The 20,744-nt window shown below is 48.8% G+C and overlaps 1 protein-coding gene across 1 annotated transcript; it reads right to left on the bottom strand.

The window, feature by feature from the left end:
• Positions 1 to 12,009: 12,009 nt before the first annotated feature.
• Positions 12,010 to 16,275, bottom strand: LOC130490580 (zinc finger protein 883-like). The gene is made up of 3 exons (XM_056864400.1): positions 15,520 to 16,275; positions 15,275 to 15,401; positions 12,010 to 13,052 (listed from the first exon to the last, which is right to left on the bottom strand). The coding sequence occupies exons 1-3, from the start codon at positions 16,273 to 16,275 to the stop codon at positions 12,010 to 12,012; spliced, it is 1,926 nt and encodes a 641-aa protein (XP_056720378.1).
• Positions 16,276 to 20,744: the final 4,469 nt, after the last annotated feature.

The following is a 20,744-nucleotide window of genomic DNA, read 5'->3' as shown; positions in this document are numbered from 1 at the left end:
GTTACATTTTGATCCCGATCAGCCAATAGCTTTTTAACTATCTCTTGCTGTAGGGCAAGTCCCCACTCCTGGGTGTATAATGTGATCCATTTATCTCTGGCGAGATCACACTTTTTGCAGTCAATACAAAAATGCCCAACAGTGTCCAAATTCCCTGATTTACAATCACAAAATCGTTCAGAGAAAGGGACCCCTGAAAAATCTGCCTGCTAACTCCCTCAGTGGTAGGGCATTGAATCTGACCTTGGAGGAAAGTATTCTATAGTTGGGGACAGTTAAAAATTTACAATAAGCAGGTAGGATCCTTGGTATGGGGAGGTCCATATAGTACAAGGAGCATATTTATAGCCAATGCTCCGTTTGTCAAGGTGCAACACTCTGGATCTAACCAGTTTACATGCAGAGGGATATTCCATTTGCTTTAGAACCTCAAGGGACAAGCTCAGTCTCTGCAATGTATCATCGACTAATTTTTTTGATGGCACAGGTATTGGGCTGTGGACCAGATGCTGTGAAAAGACCCCCCTTCACCTCGATTGGTTGAATCAAGACACAAGATGAGGAGCACTGAATTCCGGGTCAGATGGGTGGGGGGAAATTGGGAAAGGGCCTTCTTATGCTGGGGTTCAGACTTGGAAAGCGTTCAGTAACGGTCGAGCCAATGAAGGGCTCGGATCATGTGCAGAGTGCCGTTGCTTCATAGAATAATCTGAAACTGTGCTCACTCATTTAGAATCTGGAGGGAGAAGCAGGAAGGTTACAGCGCAAGCAGCTCTTATGCAAAAAAACGTAAGCCCTGGGGGTAATTTAAAGGAGTTTTCCATAATGCAAAAGTTCTCCCATTGCAGACATATGTAAAAGTTGATGCAAGATGTAAGCAGAAGAGAGCTACATAAAGCCAAATGCACTTTCTAAACTGCTGGCTTATCTATTTACCTATGGAGCACATTTTTACCCTGCACTTCCTCTGGGATCAGGGCAGCATACATGGTTCTCTCTTCCCTGTTTTAGCCTCACAACATCCCTGTGAGGTAGGTTCGACTGACAGACAGTGACGGGCCCAAGGTCACCCAGTGAGCTTCCATGGCAGAGTGGAGATTTGTCCCTGCCTCTCGCAGATCTTAGAATAAGACTCTAGCCATTACACCTCACTGGTCTGGCATTCCAGATGTAGATGCAGGAAGTGCGAACAGCCATCCCTCGGCTGAGACAGATGCTCACCTGCCAGGGTGGAGAAGAAGCCCTCCCGTTGTCCCTCCAGAGTTATCCTGCCAAGTCACTCTGCGATTCACTCCCTGGGTCCTCGGTCCTGCCTGCCTGTCTGGTACCTGCCACATGTAGGTCCCCGTGGAGCCTTTTATAGCGACCGCTTCCCATCTGGTTCAGTCTGGCCACACGCGGAGGGAAGCCGGCCAAGCCACCCCTCTCCTCTCATCCCTCCGCCCCAAAAGGTCAGGCCTCTGGAGTCCAGGCGGTTCCACGGGGCAGGATTAGCAGCCAGTTATCAGGGTTATTTTTACCGCCACCCGCCCAGCTGCTCCGGTATATATGCCCCAGATGTTCCTGGAAAGAAGGATTTCTGCTGTCTTCTTCTTTTTGTTCAAGGCACAGGGTGGGGGGCTAATATTTGGCAGGACGAAGCTTAAAAGACAGAGGAAGAGTACACTGCTTCTCTACAGCCTAGGGTTGCCAACCTCCAGGTACTAGCTGGAGATCTCCTATTACAACTGATCTTCAGCTGATAGAGATCAGTTCAGCTGGAGAAAATGGCCTCTTTGGCAATTGGACTTCACTGCATTGAAGTCCCTCTTCTCCCCAAACCCCACCCTCCTCAGGCTCCGCCCCCAAAACCTCCCGCAGGTGGTGAAGGGGGACCTAGCAACCCTACTGCAGCCCCATCATCTCATCCGTTGGCCAGGTGCTATCTCATTGTGCCTCCTTTGTCTCACAACTCACATCAGAGAACCTCATTATTTATATCAAACCCATTTCAACGCTCCTTACTTCCCAGAGGGAGTGGAGCTTTCCAAGTCTGCTTTAGAGAGTTGTGGGTCCCCTCCCCCCAGCCCCGTCAGAAGACCAAATACTGAAGGCTTGAAGTTTAATCTGTAATTCCTTTTATTTGTAGATATACCAGCTGAGCAGGTAGTACACAATAGGGATGGAAGCTTGACTCCCACCCCCTTCCTTTCTAGGGCGACTCTAATCTGGAGAACTGTATTTGATTCCCCACTCCTCCACATGAGCGGCGGACTCCAATCTGGTGAACCAGGTTGGTTTCTCCACTCCTACACATGAAGCCAGCTGGGTGACCTTGGGCTAGTCACAGCTCTCCTCCAGCTCTCTCAGCCCCACCTACCTCACAAGGTGTCTGTTGTGGGGAAGGGAAGGTGATTGTAAGCCGGTTTGATTCTCCCTTAAGGAGAAGAGAAAGTCGGCATATAAAAACCAACTCTCCTTCTTCTTCTAGTTCTCATGGTTCTAGATTACTGCCCCCCACCAACATCTGGGTTTACTGGAACAGCTGAGCTTCCCTGTGGTTGGGTGTGGGGTAGGGTGTGGCAGAAAGAAAGAAACACCCATTCTGCACTGCTTCTATCCCTTTCCCCATTTCATCCAAATTCTGTTGCAAAAGGCCAAGACATGCATTTCACAATTTAAAAAAAATGTTATTTGAGAGGTTCATGCTTCTAATACTATGTGCTAAAGACTGCTGGTGTTAATAACTACTAGTTCCTGGTTTCATCCATACAATTGCCAATATGGATGAAAATCTCCATGCCAGTCATGTAGGGTTGCCAACCTCCAGGTACTAGCTGGAGATCTCCTGCTATTACAACTGATCTCCAGCTGATATAGATCACCTGGAGAAAATGGCCACTTTGGCCATTGGACTCTATGGTATTGAAGTCCCTCCCCTCCCCAAACCCTGCCCTCTTCAGGCTCTGCCCCAAAAACCTCCCTTCGGTGGTGGAGGGGGACCTGGCAACCCTACAGTCATGCATACACTTTTAAGTGGGTGCAGTAAAAATCCAGTCTTCATTTACTCAATCTAGGGACATGGTAGAATGATTATAGGATATTAAGGCAAAATTAGTTCAGTTAAGTGATCTAACAGCTTGCAAATGGGTAGCCCTTCCCTAGATCAGGTTCCTTTTCCTGCTGCCCACTAATTGCAACCCTTTTGGGGAAAGGCTATCTGTTTCAACAGGGATCTCTTTGCACCGCGCAAAGCCCCCCGGCCTGCGTGTCAAGATTCTGTCCCCCAACTGAGGACAGATGCGCCCTGACCTTTCCTTATTCCTTGGCAGTCTATGCCTAGTGTGCATCAGGTCCTTTGCCAACGGCGGCTTGTTGATGTACAGAGCAGAAATCTGCCTCTGGGGAAGGGCTTGGGTGGGCTAGGAACGGGCAGATGGGCAGCGCACTGTTTGTTGTACCCTGGGTTTGGGTTTCCATGGAGAGGCACTCACTGAAATGGTTTTGAGTTATTGAAGAAGAAAGGGGGAAAGGAAGGGTAGGGGAAAGCTGGTTCTGATATCCTCCCGAGGACATTGTTTAGCAAGCCCCCTTGGCACGGCAGTAAAGAAATATGCTGGGGAGAGGAATGTATCCCCTGGGTGGTGAGAACCACAGTCAGCTACTTGGCTCTTGTAAATCTACGGAAGCAGGCCGGACTTACCTTGAAATAAGGCCCCAAGTAGGGTTGCCATCTCCAGGTTGGGAAATACCTAGAGATGTTGGGGGTGGAACCTAAGGAGGGCAAGGTTTGGGAGGGAAGGGACTTCAATGCCACAGAGTCCAGTTGCCAAAGTGGCCATTTTCTCCAGGTGAACTGATCTCTATAGGCTGGAGATCAGTTGTAATAACAGGAGATCTCGAGCTAGTAACTGGAAATTGGCAACCCTATATGCATTACTTATTTATTTCAATAGAGCCCAGGTTATCCTGATCTCATCAGATCTCAGAAGCTAAGCAGGGTTAGGCCTGGTTAGTACTTGGATGGGAGACCACCAAGGAATACAGGGGTCACTAGGCAGAACCAATGGCAAACCATTGCCTTGAAAACCCTACTGGGTTGCCTTAAGTAGGCTGTGACTGGATGGTACTTCACACACACACAACATTGTATACTTCCGTTTCTACGAAAATTGTTAAATGCCCCTCGATGTGTTGCTGGTGTTACCCTTTGCTCTGAGTTTGGCCAAATGTCTCTCGAAGCTAGGGCATGGTTGTTTGCTTTTAAGCTACAAACGTAAGCTGTTTTTTTTAGCACTGAGGGGTACTTAGTTTCTCTGAAGCATGACTCATGTAGATCCTCATGGCAAAAAAAATCTTTGAAGAGAAACTGTCACTGATGGGCATCTCATGGGATATGATATCAGATCTTGGAAAAGAGAAGCTTTCTTATAATAAAAAAGTGTATCATGGAGATTGACTATGATAGCACATCCTTTCGTGCTCGTCGCGTTTGCTCATCTCAGTTTTTCACAATACCACCGCTAAGTGGTTTGCCCGCCTATTCCTGCTTCTTGACAATTCCTTGTCTCTCTAGAGCCTTCTTTCTAGCTAGATTAAATGCTAACCCTTCTATGGTGACACAAGGCAGAATTTTGAATTTACCATGCTCGGGAAGGACTTGTCCGTGCTCTTCTGGCTCCATCGACTCATTGGCTCGTGTGCTCTTGGAATGTCATTTCTATGAGGACCTTAGATCACAATATCTCTCTCCTCTTTTAATACATGAATCCAATGCCTCTGTGTCTGATATAATGCCTCTTTTATTAAGTGACAGGGATCCCAAGGCGACATTGGCAGTGGCAAAATTTATCTCAGTCCTTATATCCCTCAAACATTAGATTTAAAACTATGCTGCTCCAGATCAATGGATCAAGAAGCTTCTAAAGGAAAGAAGAAGGAGGAGGAGGAGAGTTGGTTTTTATATGCCGACTTTCTCTACCACATAAGGAAGAATCAAACTGGCTTACAATTGCCTTCCCTTCCCCTCCCCACAACAGATACCCTGTAAGGTAAATGGGGCTGAGAGAATGTGACTAGCCCAAAGTCACCCAGCTGGCTTCATGTGTAGGAGTGGGGAAACCAACCCAGTTCACCAGATTAGCCTCCGCCGCTCATGTGGAGGAGTGGGGAATCAAACTCGGTTCTCCAGATCAGACTCCACCGCTCCAAACCACTGCTCTTGACCACTACACCAGGCTGGAAAGGTTATTGGCAGACTCATACGGCTACCCATCATGCTATTTACCCTCCAAACTTGTTTCTCATGGATTACATGTTCTCAAACAGGAGGTGGTCACTGACCTGTGAACAATCCAGGACTTTTCACTCTGGGCACCAGCAGCAACACTTGCCCTATCGACACCTATTTTTGCTCGACATTTTTCCATTGTCATGGCCACAGATTGGTCACGGGGCTGATGTCTCTGGGTCCAAGAAGGACGGGAGGAGATCTGGGCACAGTTGGCCTCTTTCTGCTGCCCATTGTTCCAGTCCAGGGCAGCGATCCTCTTGGGCAATTGGATCTGCTGCCCTGGAACCCGTCCAGTTACCGGGTGGCACATTCCCTCTTAATGGAGATCCAGGCAACAGCTGCGGCCTTGGGGGCCCGTTTACTTTGGCAATGGGGCTTTCTGCTGGTCATTACCCTGGCACCGTAATGAAGGGATCAACACCCAGATGGCATTTGCGCCAGAGTTTAACTTCTCATTGAAAACGGCAACTTCTAATGCCGTGTACATAAGGCGCCCTTTTGTACTTGACAGGGAAGAACGATCCAGCCATTCACCGCCTGCAGCTCTGGTCACTCTCCTTTCCTTCTGATAACCCCGGTATTAGTTATTCAGAGCAAGAGATGCCCTGTTCAAATCTCAATTCAGTCTCCATTTTGCTTGGCAGACTCCTCAACTGCAATATGGGGTTCATGACTAGCATTGCCAATGTCCAGGTACTAGCTGGTGATCTCCTATTACAACTGATCTCCAGCCTATAGAGACCGGTTTACCTGGAGAAAATGGCCACTTGGGCAATTAGACTCTATGGCATTGAAGTTCCTCCCCTCCCCAAACCCTGCCTTCCTCAGGCTCCACCCCAAAAACCTGCCGGTGGTGAAGAAGGACCTGGCAACCCTACTTTCTGGGCAGGGGGAAATGGACCCCTCTCTGCCACCATGCCAAGCCCGAAGAAGTCCTGAAGTCTATGCAGGCTAAGGGCCTTTTGTTGGGTTCTGAGCTTTTCAAAATCCTGGGCTTTCCAAGGATCCCAAGTTCCTCCCCTCCCCAAGCCCTGTCTTCCTCAGGCTCTGCCCCCAAAATCTCCAGGTATTTCCCAACCCGGAGCTGGCAACCCTATTAATGATACTGGCTTGTGTTGTAAAGTTGTTACAAGGGCTGTTACCACACTAGGTATTCCCAGCGATGTATCAAGAGTTTGGAAATGGTATAAAAAACATCGTTTTACAAGGGGTTTTGGATGCCACGGCTAAAAAATGGTTGGAAGACGTCTTCACAGCTAAAGGGGCCAAACAAAGTGTGAACAGTACAGTTTCAAACTCTTAATACATCGGTGGGAATACATAGAAAGTACAAACAGTATTTTTTATAACATTTTCAAACTCTTAATACATCGCTGGGAATACCTAGTGCGGTAACAGCCAAGGATACCTGGAAATTGTGCACTTGTAGAGATAGCCCAGTCTTGTCAGATCTCGGATGCTAAGTAAGGTGGGCCCTGGTTAGGATTAGGATGGGGGACCACCAAGGAAGTCCAGGTTCGCAACACAGAGGCAGCCAATGGCAAACCACCCTCTTGCCTGGAAAACCCTATAGGGTCACCATAAGTTGGCTGTGACTTGATGGCAAAAAAAGAAAAGAAAAGAAAAAGAAAGAAGTTGTTTAATGTACTATCAGGGCTTGTTTGCTTTATAATTACTATCCCAAAGTGGTCAAATATCAATGACAACATGGATGACTCTGCACAAGGTGGAAGGAATCCCTGACCCATACCACATTGGCCATTTTGTGTCTGTGTAAAGTGTCATTGATTAAGAAGCCCCATGGCGCAGAGTGGTTCACGACCTGAGTTTGATCCTGACAGAAGTCGATTTCAGGTTAGCCAGCTCAAGGTTGACTCAGCCTTCCATCCTTCCGAGGTCAGTAAAATGAGCACCCAGCTTTCTGAGGGTAAAGTCTAGACGATAGGAGAAGGCAATGGCAAACCACCCTGTAAACATAGTCTGCCTAGGAAACGTCGGGGTGAGACGTCACCCCATGGGTCAGTAATGACCCGCTGCTTGCACAGGGGACTACCTTTACCCTAAAGTGTCATCAAGTCTCAGTCAACTCATGGCGACCCGAGCAAGGGGTTTTTGAGGCAAGTGATTAAGCAGAGGTGCTTTGCTATTGCCTTCATCTACACAGTCTTCCTTGGAGGTCTCCCTTCCAACTACCGACCCTGCTTAGCTTCCGAGATCTGATGAGATCAAGCCATACCATGCCGCCTTCCCTTCTTGGCTGTTTTAGGAAGACCTTATTTATTTAATCTGGTCTTTTACTTTTAGGCCACCAGGCCCCTATTTTTTCCAAATACTTTAAAAAAATTATAATGACATTTTATCAATTTTTTTTTGAATTCTAAGATACTGTTACATTAACATAGTTATAAATGGGTTTGAAGACATCATCAAAATGGGGATTCTGAAAGCAGAAATAAATAATAAGGGGAGTGGTGAGATCCGCCAAACACATTCCGGAAACCCCCTCCTAGGGTTGCCAACCTCCAGGTGGTTAGTGCAGGAATGGCTGATAACAACAAGATTTAACAATTAAGCCACATAAACAACATTCATGGTATAACAAGGTGTATTCAGTGCAAGAAGAAACAAGGTGGAACACAAAAGCTATATACAATAATGTACAAATACGATTTCAATAGTCCTCTTGGGTACAAAGATCCACAGTCGCGTGTTCAAACCTATAATATCAAGGTGAAAAGGAAGACGATCGTTTCTATTTTCTTCTTCAGTTCCGTTCAATCAGGTATTTCAAAATATGCACCCGTACTTCCAAACACAATATCGATCTCCCAGTCGGGATGCAAACCAACTATGTAAACTTCAATTTTTAGGTTCCAATACTAGGATATTTTCTAAATCCAACATAGTTGTACAGACGTTTCAACCATCTGTCACAAGCTTAGTGAATGTTGTTTATGTGGCTTAATTGTTAAATTTTGTTGTTAGCCATTCCTGCACTAACTTTCTTACCATTGGTAGCAGTGCATAGGTGTTTATTTGGGTTACTCAACCTCCAGGTGGTGGCTGGAGATCTGCTATTACAACTGATCTCTAGGTGACAGATCAGTTCACCTGGAGAAAATAGCCGCTTTGGCCATTGGACTCTATGGCATTGAAGTCCCTCCCCTCCCCAAACCCCGCCTTCCTCAGGCTCCACCCCCAAAATATCCAGGTATTTCCCAACCCAGAACTGGAAACCATATCCCCTCCCCTCCCCAAATAGCAAAGGTATCTCTTTGCACTTCTGTGGCCAGCCGTGCTGCATCTTAGCTTTGAAGTTACCCAGCTGTTGCCAGTCTTGAAGGGTCTACAGCGATCCCTGCTGAGCCTGAAGACACAACAGGCGGCGCCCCCCCCCCTGGAAAAAAAAACAACTTGTTTACTGCGATAAACACACAGCTGCAACATCTGTCAAATGAACCCAAAGGGGGGGAAAAACAGAGGGCTCTATTTACCAGAGCTGAAGCGCCACCACCTGGCCTTCGAAGGATCTGAAGCTTCATCCCAAGGCAGGGATTTACAGGCAAAGTCATTTTGCAAGGGGGCACACCAACCCCCCCCCAAAAAAACGGCTCCTTCACATTGTGTAAGCTAAATCTGGAGCAAAAGAAATGTCTGCCACTCTCCCATCAGCATCTTGCTCCTGTATGTGTGTGCAAATCAGCTGGAGATCAAGACATAAAACCATCTTCTTTGTCAGGCAAGTGGTACCTTTAATCAATTGTAGCACAGAAACCAGGCGATTTATGGCCCCCTAACAAGGGCAGTTACCGATTCCCATTGATTCCAACCTCCTCGCCCAAATATTGCTGGGATCCCACACATGCACGCTAGGCAATTCAGCCCTAGGGTTGCCAGCCTCCAGGTACTAGTTGGAGATCTCCTGCTGTTACAACTGATCTCCAGCTGATAGAGATCAGTTCGCCTGGAGAAAGTGGCCGCTTTAGCAATTGGACTTTATGGCATTGAAGTCCCTCCCCTCGACAAACCCCACCCTCCTCATGCTCCGCCCCCAAAATCTCCAGGTATTTCTCAGCCTGGAGCTGGCAACCCCATTCAGCCCCTATGCAGTATTTCAGCCTGTCTCCATTTCCACCCAAGTCTTTCTACAGCAACAACCAGCTATTTACAAGGCATCTCTTCATCATTAGATAGCTTCAGCCATGTGTGGCTGTTGGCTTCCTGAGCTTCCATGCAGGCCGATAGGGGGGCATTCTGGACTGCAGCACCACCTTGTCTAACCTGTGGGGAAGCCACATTACTGAAACTGAACGTCGGAAGTCCCAGAAACCACCAACATCTAATCCATGGTTTCCCCCCACCTCTGGTTAACTTCTATGCACATCTAGAAACCTTAGCAAAGCAAGTCCATCTTTCTTATGGAGGGCAGATCTTTGATTATTTAGTACTGAAGAAGATGGATTCAGTTCATCAATGCCTTTGTAACTCCTGTACTAATTTCCAAATCTTTTGGTTAACTCATGGCATGATCTTCCTGGGGTAGGGTTGCCAACCTCAAGATGGTGGCAGGAGATCTCCTGCTATTTACAACTGATCTCCAGCCAATAGAGATCAGTTCCCCTGGGGAAAATGGCCACTTTAGCAATTGGACTCTATGGCATTGAAGTACCTCCTTGCTCCAAACCCTGCCCTCCTCAGACTCTGCCCCCAAAATCTCCAGGTGTTTCCCAATCCAGAGCTGGCAACCCTAACCTGGGGGTTCCCTGTCTCAAATTAAGTCCTGAGTACACATCAGGAATGTTAAATGTTTCATAGTTTTCTGGGAAGAACTTCAGAACTGAGATCCCGTGAGATTCTAGGAAGAGCATGTATGCCGCAGATACACCCAATCTGGAGGGTCTCAATTCAATTTCCTCACCACCACCCCAGCCAAAAAATTTTCCATTATCATTGTGCTAGTGGAAGAAAAATGTAACATTCAGTCTGCTGCAGAATTTGTGCACCAGGAGATCATAGCGTGACCAGGGATTCGTTGGTGAAACACACAGATTAAGGCCTGGGGAACATTCAGAAACGACAACTTTTTGTTCTATGAAATACATTTTTGTTGTCTATGAAATACATTTCAGCATTCTCTTTATTTTGTGGTTTCCTACTTTCCATCTAGAATATTACCACCACCACCACCCCCTGCCCCCAAGTTATGAGATCACCCCAGCAAGTTTATAACATTTCTTGCTGGGAAACACTTTGGGTATTTAATAAGCCCCTGGAGTTCAAAAGGCATACGGGAGACAAGGACACAGAGTTAAGTAGAAGTGAAGGCTGGGAGGAAAAAACTTGCTCTCCCAAAAAGATGACCTTTCAAACTCGTAGAGAGAGCTGTGATTAGCCCAAGGTCACCCAGCAGGTTTCATGTGGAGGAGTGGGGAAACCAACCCATTTCACCAGCTTAGTGTCTGCCGCTCATGTGGAGGAGTGGGGGAATCAAACCCGGTTCTCCTGATTAGAGTCCACCGCTCCAAACCACAGCTCTTAACCACTACATCACGCTGGCTCTCAAGGAAGTTCAAAAGGCCAAAAGGTGTGTCCGAAGTCTGCCTTGCCTCAGTGGGGGAACGTGGGCTTTGGTGACTTGGGAAAAATGGGGGAAAGGAAGAGGCGCACAACAGTGAGGTTAGGAAACCAAAGTAAGGCCAATCACAGCTGGAGAAGGCAGCAGTGTTCTGGGTAGTTGCCTGCATTGTCTTTTTTCCTACCACAAAATAAAGGGGAAGGGATGCTGTGTATGTGTGCTCTCCATGTGCGCGCGCAAATGAGAGAGAGATCTAAGAATAAGCAGGGAGAACCAGAGCTGCCTTTACCCAAAGATACCCGACAAGCCTTCCCTGGGAATCCCGGGCTCCAATTCTACTTCACTGTTTGGTGTTGGATGAGCCATTTTCTCTTCATTCCCTTGTTGGGAAATGTGTGGATAAAAATAACCCACCCCACTGGGCCACTGACAAAAATGGAAAAGCCCCTTTGGCTTTACAAGGATTATATCAACCTACAGTGAAAAGTTCAGACCAATATAAAGGAAAGATTCCTTCGCCTGAAATAGCTCCACTTTGAAAAACAACGGTTGTGGTAGGGCATCCCCCCACACAATACTGAGGAAGACTAGTGGGCAAAAGGAGTTAAAAAAAGAGGGTGGGGGTATCATAGTACCAGAATAGTAATGCAGAAAACAGTCTGTTCAGAGTAGTCAACCCCATCCATCTCTATTTCCCCAGTCCTTCTCAAATTCTTTCAGGAGCCAATTCATCTTTGCCTCTACTAAAATATCTTCCTCGTGGCAATAACATACCCTTGAGCAGAGGGCACTGGAACATTGTGGGTGAGAAACGATCTCATCTAACCGCTTCAGTTCTCAACTAGATTCAACATTGGGTCCTGATCCAATATTATAAGCTGCCTGCGTTGGGGTGTTTGGACAACAGGAGATGAGCGCAAAAGGGAAATGCGCGTGAGAACTTGGGTCCATAAAACAAAATTCTGCTAGAAGATCCTCTTGGTTAAAATGGTTTGGAAACCATGATGGTAAAGCTCCATTCCCTCCGTGGTACCAAAGAGCAGCAGCAGATAAGGTGAGTGGAGAAAATTCCAATATCAGGATTAAATCTCTTTTGCTCTCTTTGAATATCCACATTTTGGATACAAACCCCTGAAGGGTGAAGGTTGCGCTTCCTGCGTTTTTACGAATTTGCTAATGGGTGGAGTCTCTGGTGTTTGACCAGCGTCTGTCTCTGCCGGAACCTCCTCCCGCACTCGGCGCAACGATAGGGCTTTTCTCCCGTGTGGATTCTCTGGTGGATGATGAGGTCAGCCAGCCGGACGAACCTCCTCTCGCACTCGTCGCAGGGGTAAGGCTTCTCGCCAGTGTGGATTTTCTGGTGCCTGGTGAGAGAGGACAGCTGGTTGAACCTTTTCCCACACTCGGGGCAGCTGTGAGGCCTCTCCCCCGAGTGGGTTCGCCGATGCCGGTGAAGGTGTGAGAGCTGGTTGAACCTCCGGCCGCACTCGTCGCAGGTGTGGGGCCTTTCCTCCGAGTGCGTCCTCTGGTGCCTGGTTAGGGCCGACGAGGCAATGAACCTTTTCCCGCACTCCGGGCAGCCATAGGGCCTCTGGCCCATGTGGATCCTCTTGTGCACCGTGAGGGCCGAGAGGTGGCTGAAACATTTTTGGCAATAGGTGCACCGATACGGCCTTTCTCCCGTGTGGATCCTCTGATGGCTGACGAGGTGCGCTCGCTGGCTGAAGGTTTCCCCGCACTCGGAGCAGGCATGGGGCTTCTCTCCCGTATGGATCCTCTGGTGCCTTGTGAGGTGCGAGAACTGGTTAAACCTCGCCCCGCACTCGGCACAACGGAAAGGTTTCTCTCCTGTGTGAATGTGCTGGTGTTTGGCCAAGTCCGATGGGCAGTTGAAACGCTTCCCACATTCGGTACAGGGGTGGGGCTTCTCCCCCGTGTGGATCCGTTGATGCCTGGTGAGGTGGGACATCTGAATGAAGCTTTTGGGGCACTGACCGCAGTGGTAGGGTTTTTCACCCGAGTGGGTTTTCAAATGTTTGGCTAGGCCTGAGGGGCGGGTGAACCTTTTCCCACACTGAGCACAGGCGTGAGGCCTGTCCTTCCTGTGGATGCCGCTGTGAGCCCTGAGCTCCTCCTCGCCCCTAAATCTTTTCCCACAGTCTGGGCACTGGAAACACTGCCCGGCTCTTCCTAAAAACTTGGCACCTGTCGAGTGGGAAAGAAAAGTCACATGAACACATGAAGCTACCTTATACTGAATCAGACCCTCGGTCCATCTAAGTCAGTATTGTCTACTCAGATCGGAAGCAGCTCTCCAGGGTCTCAGGCAGAAGTCTTTCACATCATCTACTTGCCCAGTACTTTTAACTGGAGATGCTGGGGATTGAACCTGGGACCTTCTGCATGCCAAGCAGATGCTCTACACCACTGAGCTATGGACCTTCCCCAAAAGACTCACGTGAACGCGGCACCCTTGTGGGATGGGGTCACGGTGGTTCCCATTTTACAGATGGGCAACACAGAGGATGTGCTTGCCTTCACATGAACACATGCACCTGCCTTATACTGAATCAGACCCTCGGTCCATCCAAGTCAGTATTGTCTACTCAGACTGGCAGAGGCTCTCCAGGGTCTCAGGCAGAGGTCTTTCACACCAATACAATACAATTCTTTATTACGGTCAATGACCAGCACAGGTAAAACAGGTAAGATACCAATTTAAGTCTTTCACATCATCTCCTACTTGACCCTTTTAACCAGAGATGCCCGAGATTGAACCTGGAACCTTCTGCATGCCAAGCAGGTGCTCTACAAACTGAGCCACAGCCCCTCCAGATGTGATTTGGGGAAATACACAGCAAAAGGAAATTAAACGGGAGAGGAGGTTGTGGTAGCAAAAAATAATAATAATAATTCTGCACCGTAATTCTGTGGATAGACTGCTGGTTGGGGCCAGTTACCAGAATCATGTGACCTCCCAACATTACGGCAACTATACTGGCTTCAACTATACTGGCTTCTGCTCCCACTGAAGGCAACTTCATAAGTCAGGAGTTGTATGGTGCAGGGCAAGTGAGCTGAATTGCTCCAGAGCACTAGAATATCAGTAGGATCTAGCCAGTTTTTTGACTCAATGGTCTTTTACACATGGCTGTCTCACTCGCCGTCACCCCTCCGATGACGTCGGGTCTTTGTTTGGATTATGCATGCCGTTTCTGACCGTCAGAGTCCACCTTGCTCTCCCCCTGTGTTTCCCCGCGTTATGACCGCGTTTTCAAATTCGAGATAAAACAGATCTCTGAAAATGCGGGCGAAATGCAGGGGGGGAGCGAGGCGACCTCTGACCGTCGGAAACGGCAGCCATAATCAACACAGAGACCCAAAGTCGTTGGAGGGGTGATGGTGAGGGAAACGGCCATGCATAAAGGACAAATGTCACTCAGTTCTTCTTCTTCATGGATTTTGTCTATTCAGGGTCCCATGATTCCCCAACATAGTCTTTTTGGGTGGTCAGAGGAGACCCTCCCTTTCTTTGTAGGGCAGCAAATCGAAAAGCTGTTTGGATACAATCCTGTTATGTTTTAAACCGTTTCTGATTCTCCACGACATTCACGCAGCCACTTTCTGGTGCCAGCAATCCTTAATCCCTACAGTTTCAAAGCAGACCAGCCAAGATGTGTGTGAGAGAACACACTGTTCAGGGTTTTTGGCCAGAAAGGTCCAGGTGATGTTTACAAATGAGGAGACTTAGGGTTGCCAACTCCAGGTTGGGAAATACCTGGAGATTTTGGGGGTGGACCCTGAGGAGGGTAGGGTTTGGGGAGGGGAAGGACTTCAATGGGGGTATATCAATCAATCAATCATGACCTTTATTGGCATAAACAATGGGGGTATAATGCCATAGAGTCTACCTTCCAAAGTGACTATTTTCTCCAGGTGAACTGATCTCTGTCCCCTGGAGAACAGTTGTAATAGCAGGAGATCTCCAGCCACCACCTGGAGGCTGGCAACCCTAAGGAGACTAGGAGAGGGAGAGAGAGAGAGAGAGAGAGAGAGAAAGAGTACAAGCTGGTGCAAGGTTTGACACCCCCATCTAGGGTTGCCAGGTGGCTGCTGGTGGCGGGCAAACCCCCAGCAATTTACCCCTCTGCCCGCTGACCACCTGAGGGTCGGCGGGCAAACATGCACACGCGTCACTTCCAGTTTAGAACTGGAAGTTCCACCTCGCGAGGGGACTTATACCTCTTAGTTTGAGTGGTAAAGGGCCGCTTTACCACTCAAACTTAGAGGTATAAGCCCCCTTGCGAGGCGGCACTTCCGGTTCTAAACCAGAAGTGACGCATGTGCGTCTGTGCGAGCACACGCGCTTTCAAACAGCCTTCCGCTGGAGGAGGAGAAGGACCTGGCAACCCTACCCCCATCCTTACCCAGTGAGCCGGTGTTCCCATTGTCTTGCTGTCTGGCTTCTTTGTAGCTTTGCCTTGGCCTGGCGTTTGCTGGAGGATGCGGCGTCTCAGAGCAATTCGTGGTCCCCACTTGTAGCGATGCCGCGACCTGAAACAGCAGCAGCAATTCCAGTGAGACTGAGAAGAGGGAATCTTATGGCTGTTTGGCCTCAACTTGCTGTTTACCCGGAGTAGGCCCCACCGTCCCCCTGGGGTCAATGGAGCACTTGGGACCCCTTCCCCTTCAAGTTAAGCCTTACCTGCTGTTCCCGTTTCCCCCCTTCTCGTTGCCTCAGCAGGAATCCCTCTGCCAGGGCTACCGCCTGAGCACAGGTCTCCGGCCCACGTTCTCGGACTTGGTTCTGGATCACCTTAGGCAGGATCGTCAAGAACTGCTCCAGGATCAGCATCTCAAGGATCTGCTCCTTGGTGCGCGTCTCCGGCTCCAACCAGCGATGACAGAGTTCCCGCAACCGGCTGCACACCTCGCGGGGTCCCAAGGCTTCCTGGTAGCGGAACTGGCGGAAACACTGGCGCTGTGCCTCGGCACTCGCGGTGTCCCCTCGGAGGGCAGCGGGCTTCATCTTCCCGTAGTCTCCCCTGTCTCTGGCCTCCAGGCTGGTAAAGAAGGGCTGGCCCTCTCCGCCGAGGTTTGGCATGAGTCGGGCCACGCCTTCTCCTCGGGACCACTGGCAGGCATCCGCCACCCTCTCGAAGGTGGACAGATCGTCCCACGGAGGCAGGTCTGGCAGCTGAGAGCCTGTCCAGCCTGAATGAGAAGACTGAACCGTCTTCAGGATCTCCTGCCACTGGGCCTCCCCGTGTGACGGCACTCCCTCCTGTCTCTCAAGTCTACCCTGCTGCGGTGCGGCCCACCTCAGAAACTCGCTGATGGCTCCAGCTTGAATGGCCCGTGGAGATTTTCCTGCTCCTGTCCCAAAACCATGCCCTGGTTCCGGACGTGCTGGATTTGGCTCCTCCATTTTTCTCTCCAGGTTCCTCACAAGGGCAGCGGGCACTGGAGAGCCAGCATCCTTACTTCTCTAGGATTGCCGCCATTTTGTCTCCTTGGATTTTGCCTCATCCCCTCATCGAGTCCACCTCTCCCAGCCATAACTGGGGCACAGTGGATCCAGTGCAGGTCAGGTCTTGTCTACGATGTTGTCCACAAGATGTTCAGGTCTCAAAGACCCAGAAATAACACAAGACAGCCAAATTCCCATCTAAAGAATGCTCTTGGTTCCTGAAGAAAAAGACGAAAGGGAAAATCACATCTTTAAAAACAATAAGCTAAAATCTGGAAGAAGGAGAAGGAGAAGGAGAAGAGCTCGTTTTTATACCCTGATTTTCTCTACCTTTAAGGAGTCTCAAAGCGGCTTACCATCCCCGTCCCTTCCCCTCCTCACAACAGACACCTTGTGATGTAGGTGAGGCTGAGAGAGTTCGGAGAGAACTGTGACTAGCCCAAGGTTACCAGCAGGCTTCATGTGGAGGAGTGGGGCAACCAACCCGGTTCACCAGATTAGAATCCACCAGTCATGTGGAGGAGCAGGGAATCAAACCCAATTCTCCAGATTAGAGTCCACCGCTCTTAACCACTACACCACGACACAGACAGAGCTGCTGTGATGGGGGGGGGGGCAGAAATTTTTAGTGATGAGGGGAAAGGACTGGTCATTGAATGGTGAACCATCAGAGCAGTTCTCAGGCAGATGGAAAGTGGATTTTGGTAGGAAGAAGTCATGCAGCATCTAGGAAAAGAAGGGGCTGCCTATCCGAAGGCTGGGGATTCAGCTGAGGGTCAGGAAGCTACTTTGAGATAGTATTGCCAGGTCCCCACAATTCCATATCCTGAGACTCATGGGACAGGGCCCGATGATTGAACGGTAGATGTGCCAGTGTGGTGTAGTGGTTAACTCTAAGAGCAGTGAACTCTGATCTGGTGAACAGGGTTCGATTCCCCAACTCCTCCACATGCAGCCTGCTGGGTGACCCTGGGCCAGTTGCAGTTCTCTCCGAACTCTCTCAGCCCCACCTACCTCACAAGGTGCCCGTTGGGGGGAGGGGAAGGGAAGGTGATTGTAAGTTGCTTTGAGACTCCTCAAAGGTAGAGAAAAGAGGGGTATAAAAAAAAACTCTTCTTCTAATCATGCTTTGTGGATTGTTTGACGATATGCTACATACACAGGTACACATGGAAACAGCCCCCTTAAATATTTAAAGCGGTCCATATTCTACAATGCCAAGAGTCGCTTCATGTGCACAAGGTACCCCCCCCTTGCCATCGCAACTGAGTGGCAAAAATGCTTGGCATGCAGAAGGTCCCAGGTTCAATCCCTGGCATCTCCAGTTAAAGGGACCAGGCAAATAGGTGATGTGAAAGACCTCTGCCTGAGACCCTGGAGATCTGCTGCCGGTCTGAGTAGACAATGCTGACTTGGATGGACCAAGGGTCTGATTCAGTATAAGGCAGCTTCATGTGTTCAATTGGCAGCATTTTTGGGGAGGGGCTGTGGCTCAGTGGTAGAGCATCTGTTTGGCATGCAGAAGGTCCCTGGTTGAATCCCCAGCATCTCCAGTTAAATGGACCAGGCAAGTAGGTGATGTGAAAGACCTCTGCCTGAGACCCTGGAGAGCCGCTGCCGGTCTGAGTAGACAATACAGACTTTGATGGATCGAGGGTCTGATTCAGTATAAGGCAGGTGCATGTGTTCATGTGAAGGCAAGCACATCCTCTGTGTTGCCCATCTGTAAAATGGGAACCACCGTGACCCCGTCCCACAAGGGTGCCGCGAAGAGGAACACAGCAAAGAACAGATTTTGCAGAATCCTTTCCGCTTGCATGGTTTTGGTTTGCCTCCTGCATGGGGTGATTCCCCCCTTCCCCCATGCCGATGCCCACCACTCCAGAGAACATAACAGACCTCCCTTTCAGCTGAACATTTCTTTCTTTCTCCCCATCGATCAAAGAGATGCTGACAGTTTCCAGAACACCCCTGACATTGCAAGCCGGCACCTTGCGGAACTGGCGTCTAACTCACCTCTGCGGCTTTCCCCAGCTTGGGGGCATCTTCCATCTCGAGATCAATCAGCTGCTGTTTGGGGGGTGGGGTGGGGGCAGAGCTGACTCTGAGAGAGGAAGCTCCCTCCTGTATTCCTTCCCCCTGTGCCAGTGAGAGATGGGTGGCTCTAGGACCCAGAATGCTCAACACATTTAACCCTCCACAAGCTGGTCCACCAGCTTGCCTGCTGCCCGCTCAGATTGCTGCCTGACCAGACCAAGCGATCTGGTGTGTTTAGGCCAAGCTGCTTTTCAACAAAATGACACCTGGATACCATCAAGTTCTATAGATCTAGCACCCCACCTGGAAGGACTCCAATAGAAGCATAGAGTTGGAAGGGGCCACATAGGCCATCTAGTCCAACTCCCTGCTCAATGCAGGATCAGCCTAGAGCATCCCTGACAAGTGCTTGTCCAGCCTCTGCTTAGGGCGGCTATTTACCTATTAACCTAGAAATCAATCTTCTTGAATTCCACGGGCTTGTTCCCAAATAAGAGTGCATAGGACGCAGCCTCAGATATACAGTTCCACACACACCCATTATCAGCTTCAGTTCTGTGCCTGTAATATGGGTCTGATAATGGTCTACCTTACAGGGTTGTGATGAATTCAGCCTCGTTTCAGGGTGCAGCTGCATTCAGAAAACCAGGCACAGGTAAACAGTGGGCATCTTGGGGGCTTTGCAAGCTAAGAAGTTCTTCTTCTTCATATTATTATTAATATTATTAATAATATTACTAATATTATTATTATTAATATTATTATTATTTTGTGGATCAGTGCCTACTTCTGTGTTTGGCTCTTAAAGAGCCGCAAGGTTTGTTTTTTGACTGATCTGTTCACCCTGTCTCAAAAAGTGTACCATAATGCTCAAAAGGCACAATTTAAGATTGCCAACCTCCAGGTGGCCGCTGGAGATCTCTTGCTAATACAACTGATCTCCACGCGACAGCGATCAGTTCACCTGGAGAAAAATGGCCGCTTTGGCAATTGGACTCTATGGCATTGAAGTCCCTCCCCTCCCCAAACCCCGCCCTCCTCAGGCTCCACCTATAAAAACTCCAGGTATTTCCCAACCTGGAGCTGGCAACCCTAGCGCAACTGCAGTGATCAAAAGTTTCCCTATTATGAAAATTTTGGAGCTTTTTAACGTTTAGAACACCATAGCAATTTCTACAGTTTTTTTGTTTAGATTTTATGTTTTATAAATATATAAAAACAGAATATAAAACCAGAATGTACACGAAAAGAAAATTAAAGGCCACATCGTGACAGTTTCTACAATTGTGAATGACATGGAGATGGTGACTAGTGAATTTCTTCCTCTCCTGGAAGCTCGGTGGGTGACATTGGGCCAGTCACAGTCTCTCAGCCTAGCCTACCTCACAGGGTTGTTGTGAGGATAAAATGGAAGGAGAAGAGAATGATGTAAGCTGCTTTGGGTCCCCCTTGGGAAGAAAGCGGGGTGTAAATGAAGTAAGTAAATAAGTAATCCAGGAACTGAATTAAATGGATGGGTAGTAAAAACCGGGCATGCGCAACACTTCATTCATTAAGTTATGCAACTCACTGCCACAAGAAGTGTCTAACACCACTACAGACAGGTTTTTAAAAGGAGATTGTCAATTTCACGAAGGATGGGTCTATCAGCGGCTACTGCTCATGAGTCAGAACAACTAAAGGGAACCTCTGGATTTAGACAGGGTGGATCTCCGAATACCAGTTGTTTGGTGCATGAGAGGTGAGGTTAAATAAGCAAATAAATATGGCTGCCTCTCTGGGCTAGGGAAAGAGTGCACCTGTTGAATGTCTGCCTGTTAAAACAGAACACATTCCAACCAGCTATTATTTGTAAGCGGGGATGCCACTCCTCCCCCCCCAAGGAAGTCTCTGCACCTTAAACAACTATGTGACAGGTAGGCATCCAACTGATGCCGTTCCCCCTGCATTTCCTCAGATTCCCATCAACAGGGTTGCCAGATCCTCCCTGGCCACCGGCAGAGGATGGGGGAGAGTAGGTTGCCAGATCCAAGCTGGGAAACTCCTGGAGATCTGGGAATGGCGCCTGGGGAGGACAGGGACCTCACTGGGGTACAATGCCATAGATTCCACCCTCCAACCCATCCATTTTCTCCAGGGGAACTGGTCTCTGTAGTTTGGAGATGTAATTCCAGGGGATCCCCAGGTCCCACCTGGAGGCCGGAATCCTTACCCATCGATTGAAGGGGGGGGGGAGATATAAGAATGAGGAATCGTTTCTCCCTGGGATATGCAGTGACAACTTCATATCATCACTTGGGGGGATTTCCCTCCTGTCTAGAGCAAATCGACAACTAAGGCTTAATCGGCCTGGCTGTGCAGCCTTTCCCTTGTTGCTCTTCCACATAGGG

This window comes from Euleptes europaea, chromosome 18 (genome assembly GCF_029931775.1).
Source record: "Euleptes europaea isolate rEulEur1 chromosome 18, rEulEur1.hap1, whole genome shotgun sequence".
Lineage (NCBI taxonomy): Eukaryota > Metazoa > Chordata > Lepidosauria > Squamata > Sphaerodactylidae > Euleptes > Euleptes europaea.
This window is presented reverse-complemented; position numbering and strand designations above follow the sequence as displayed.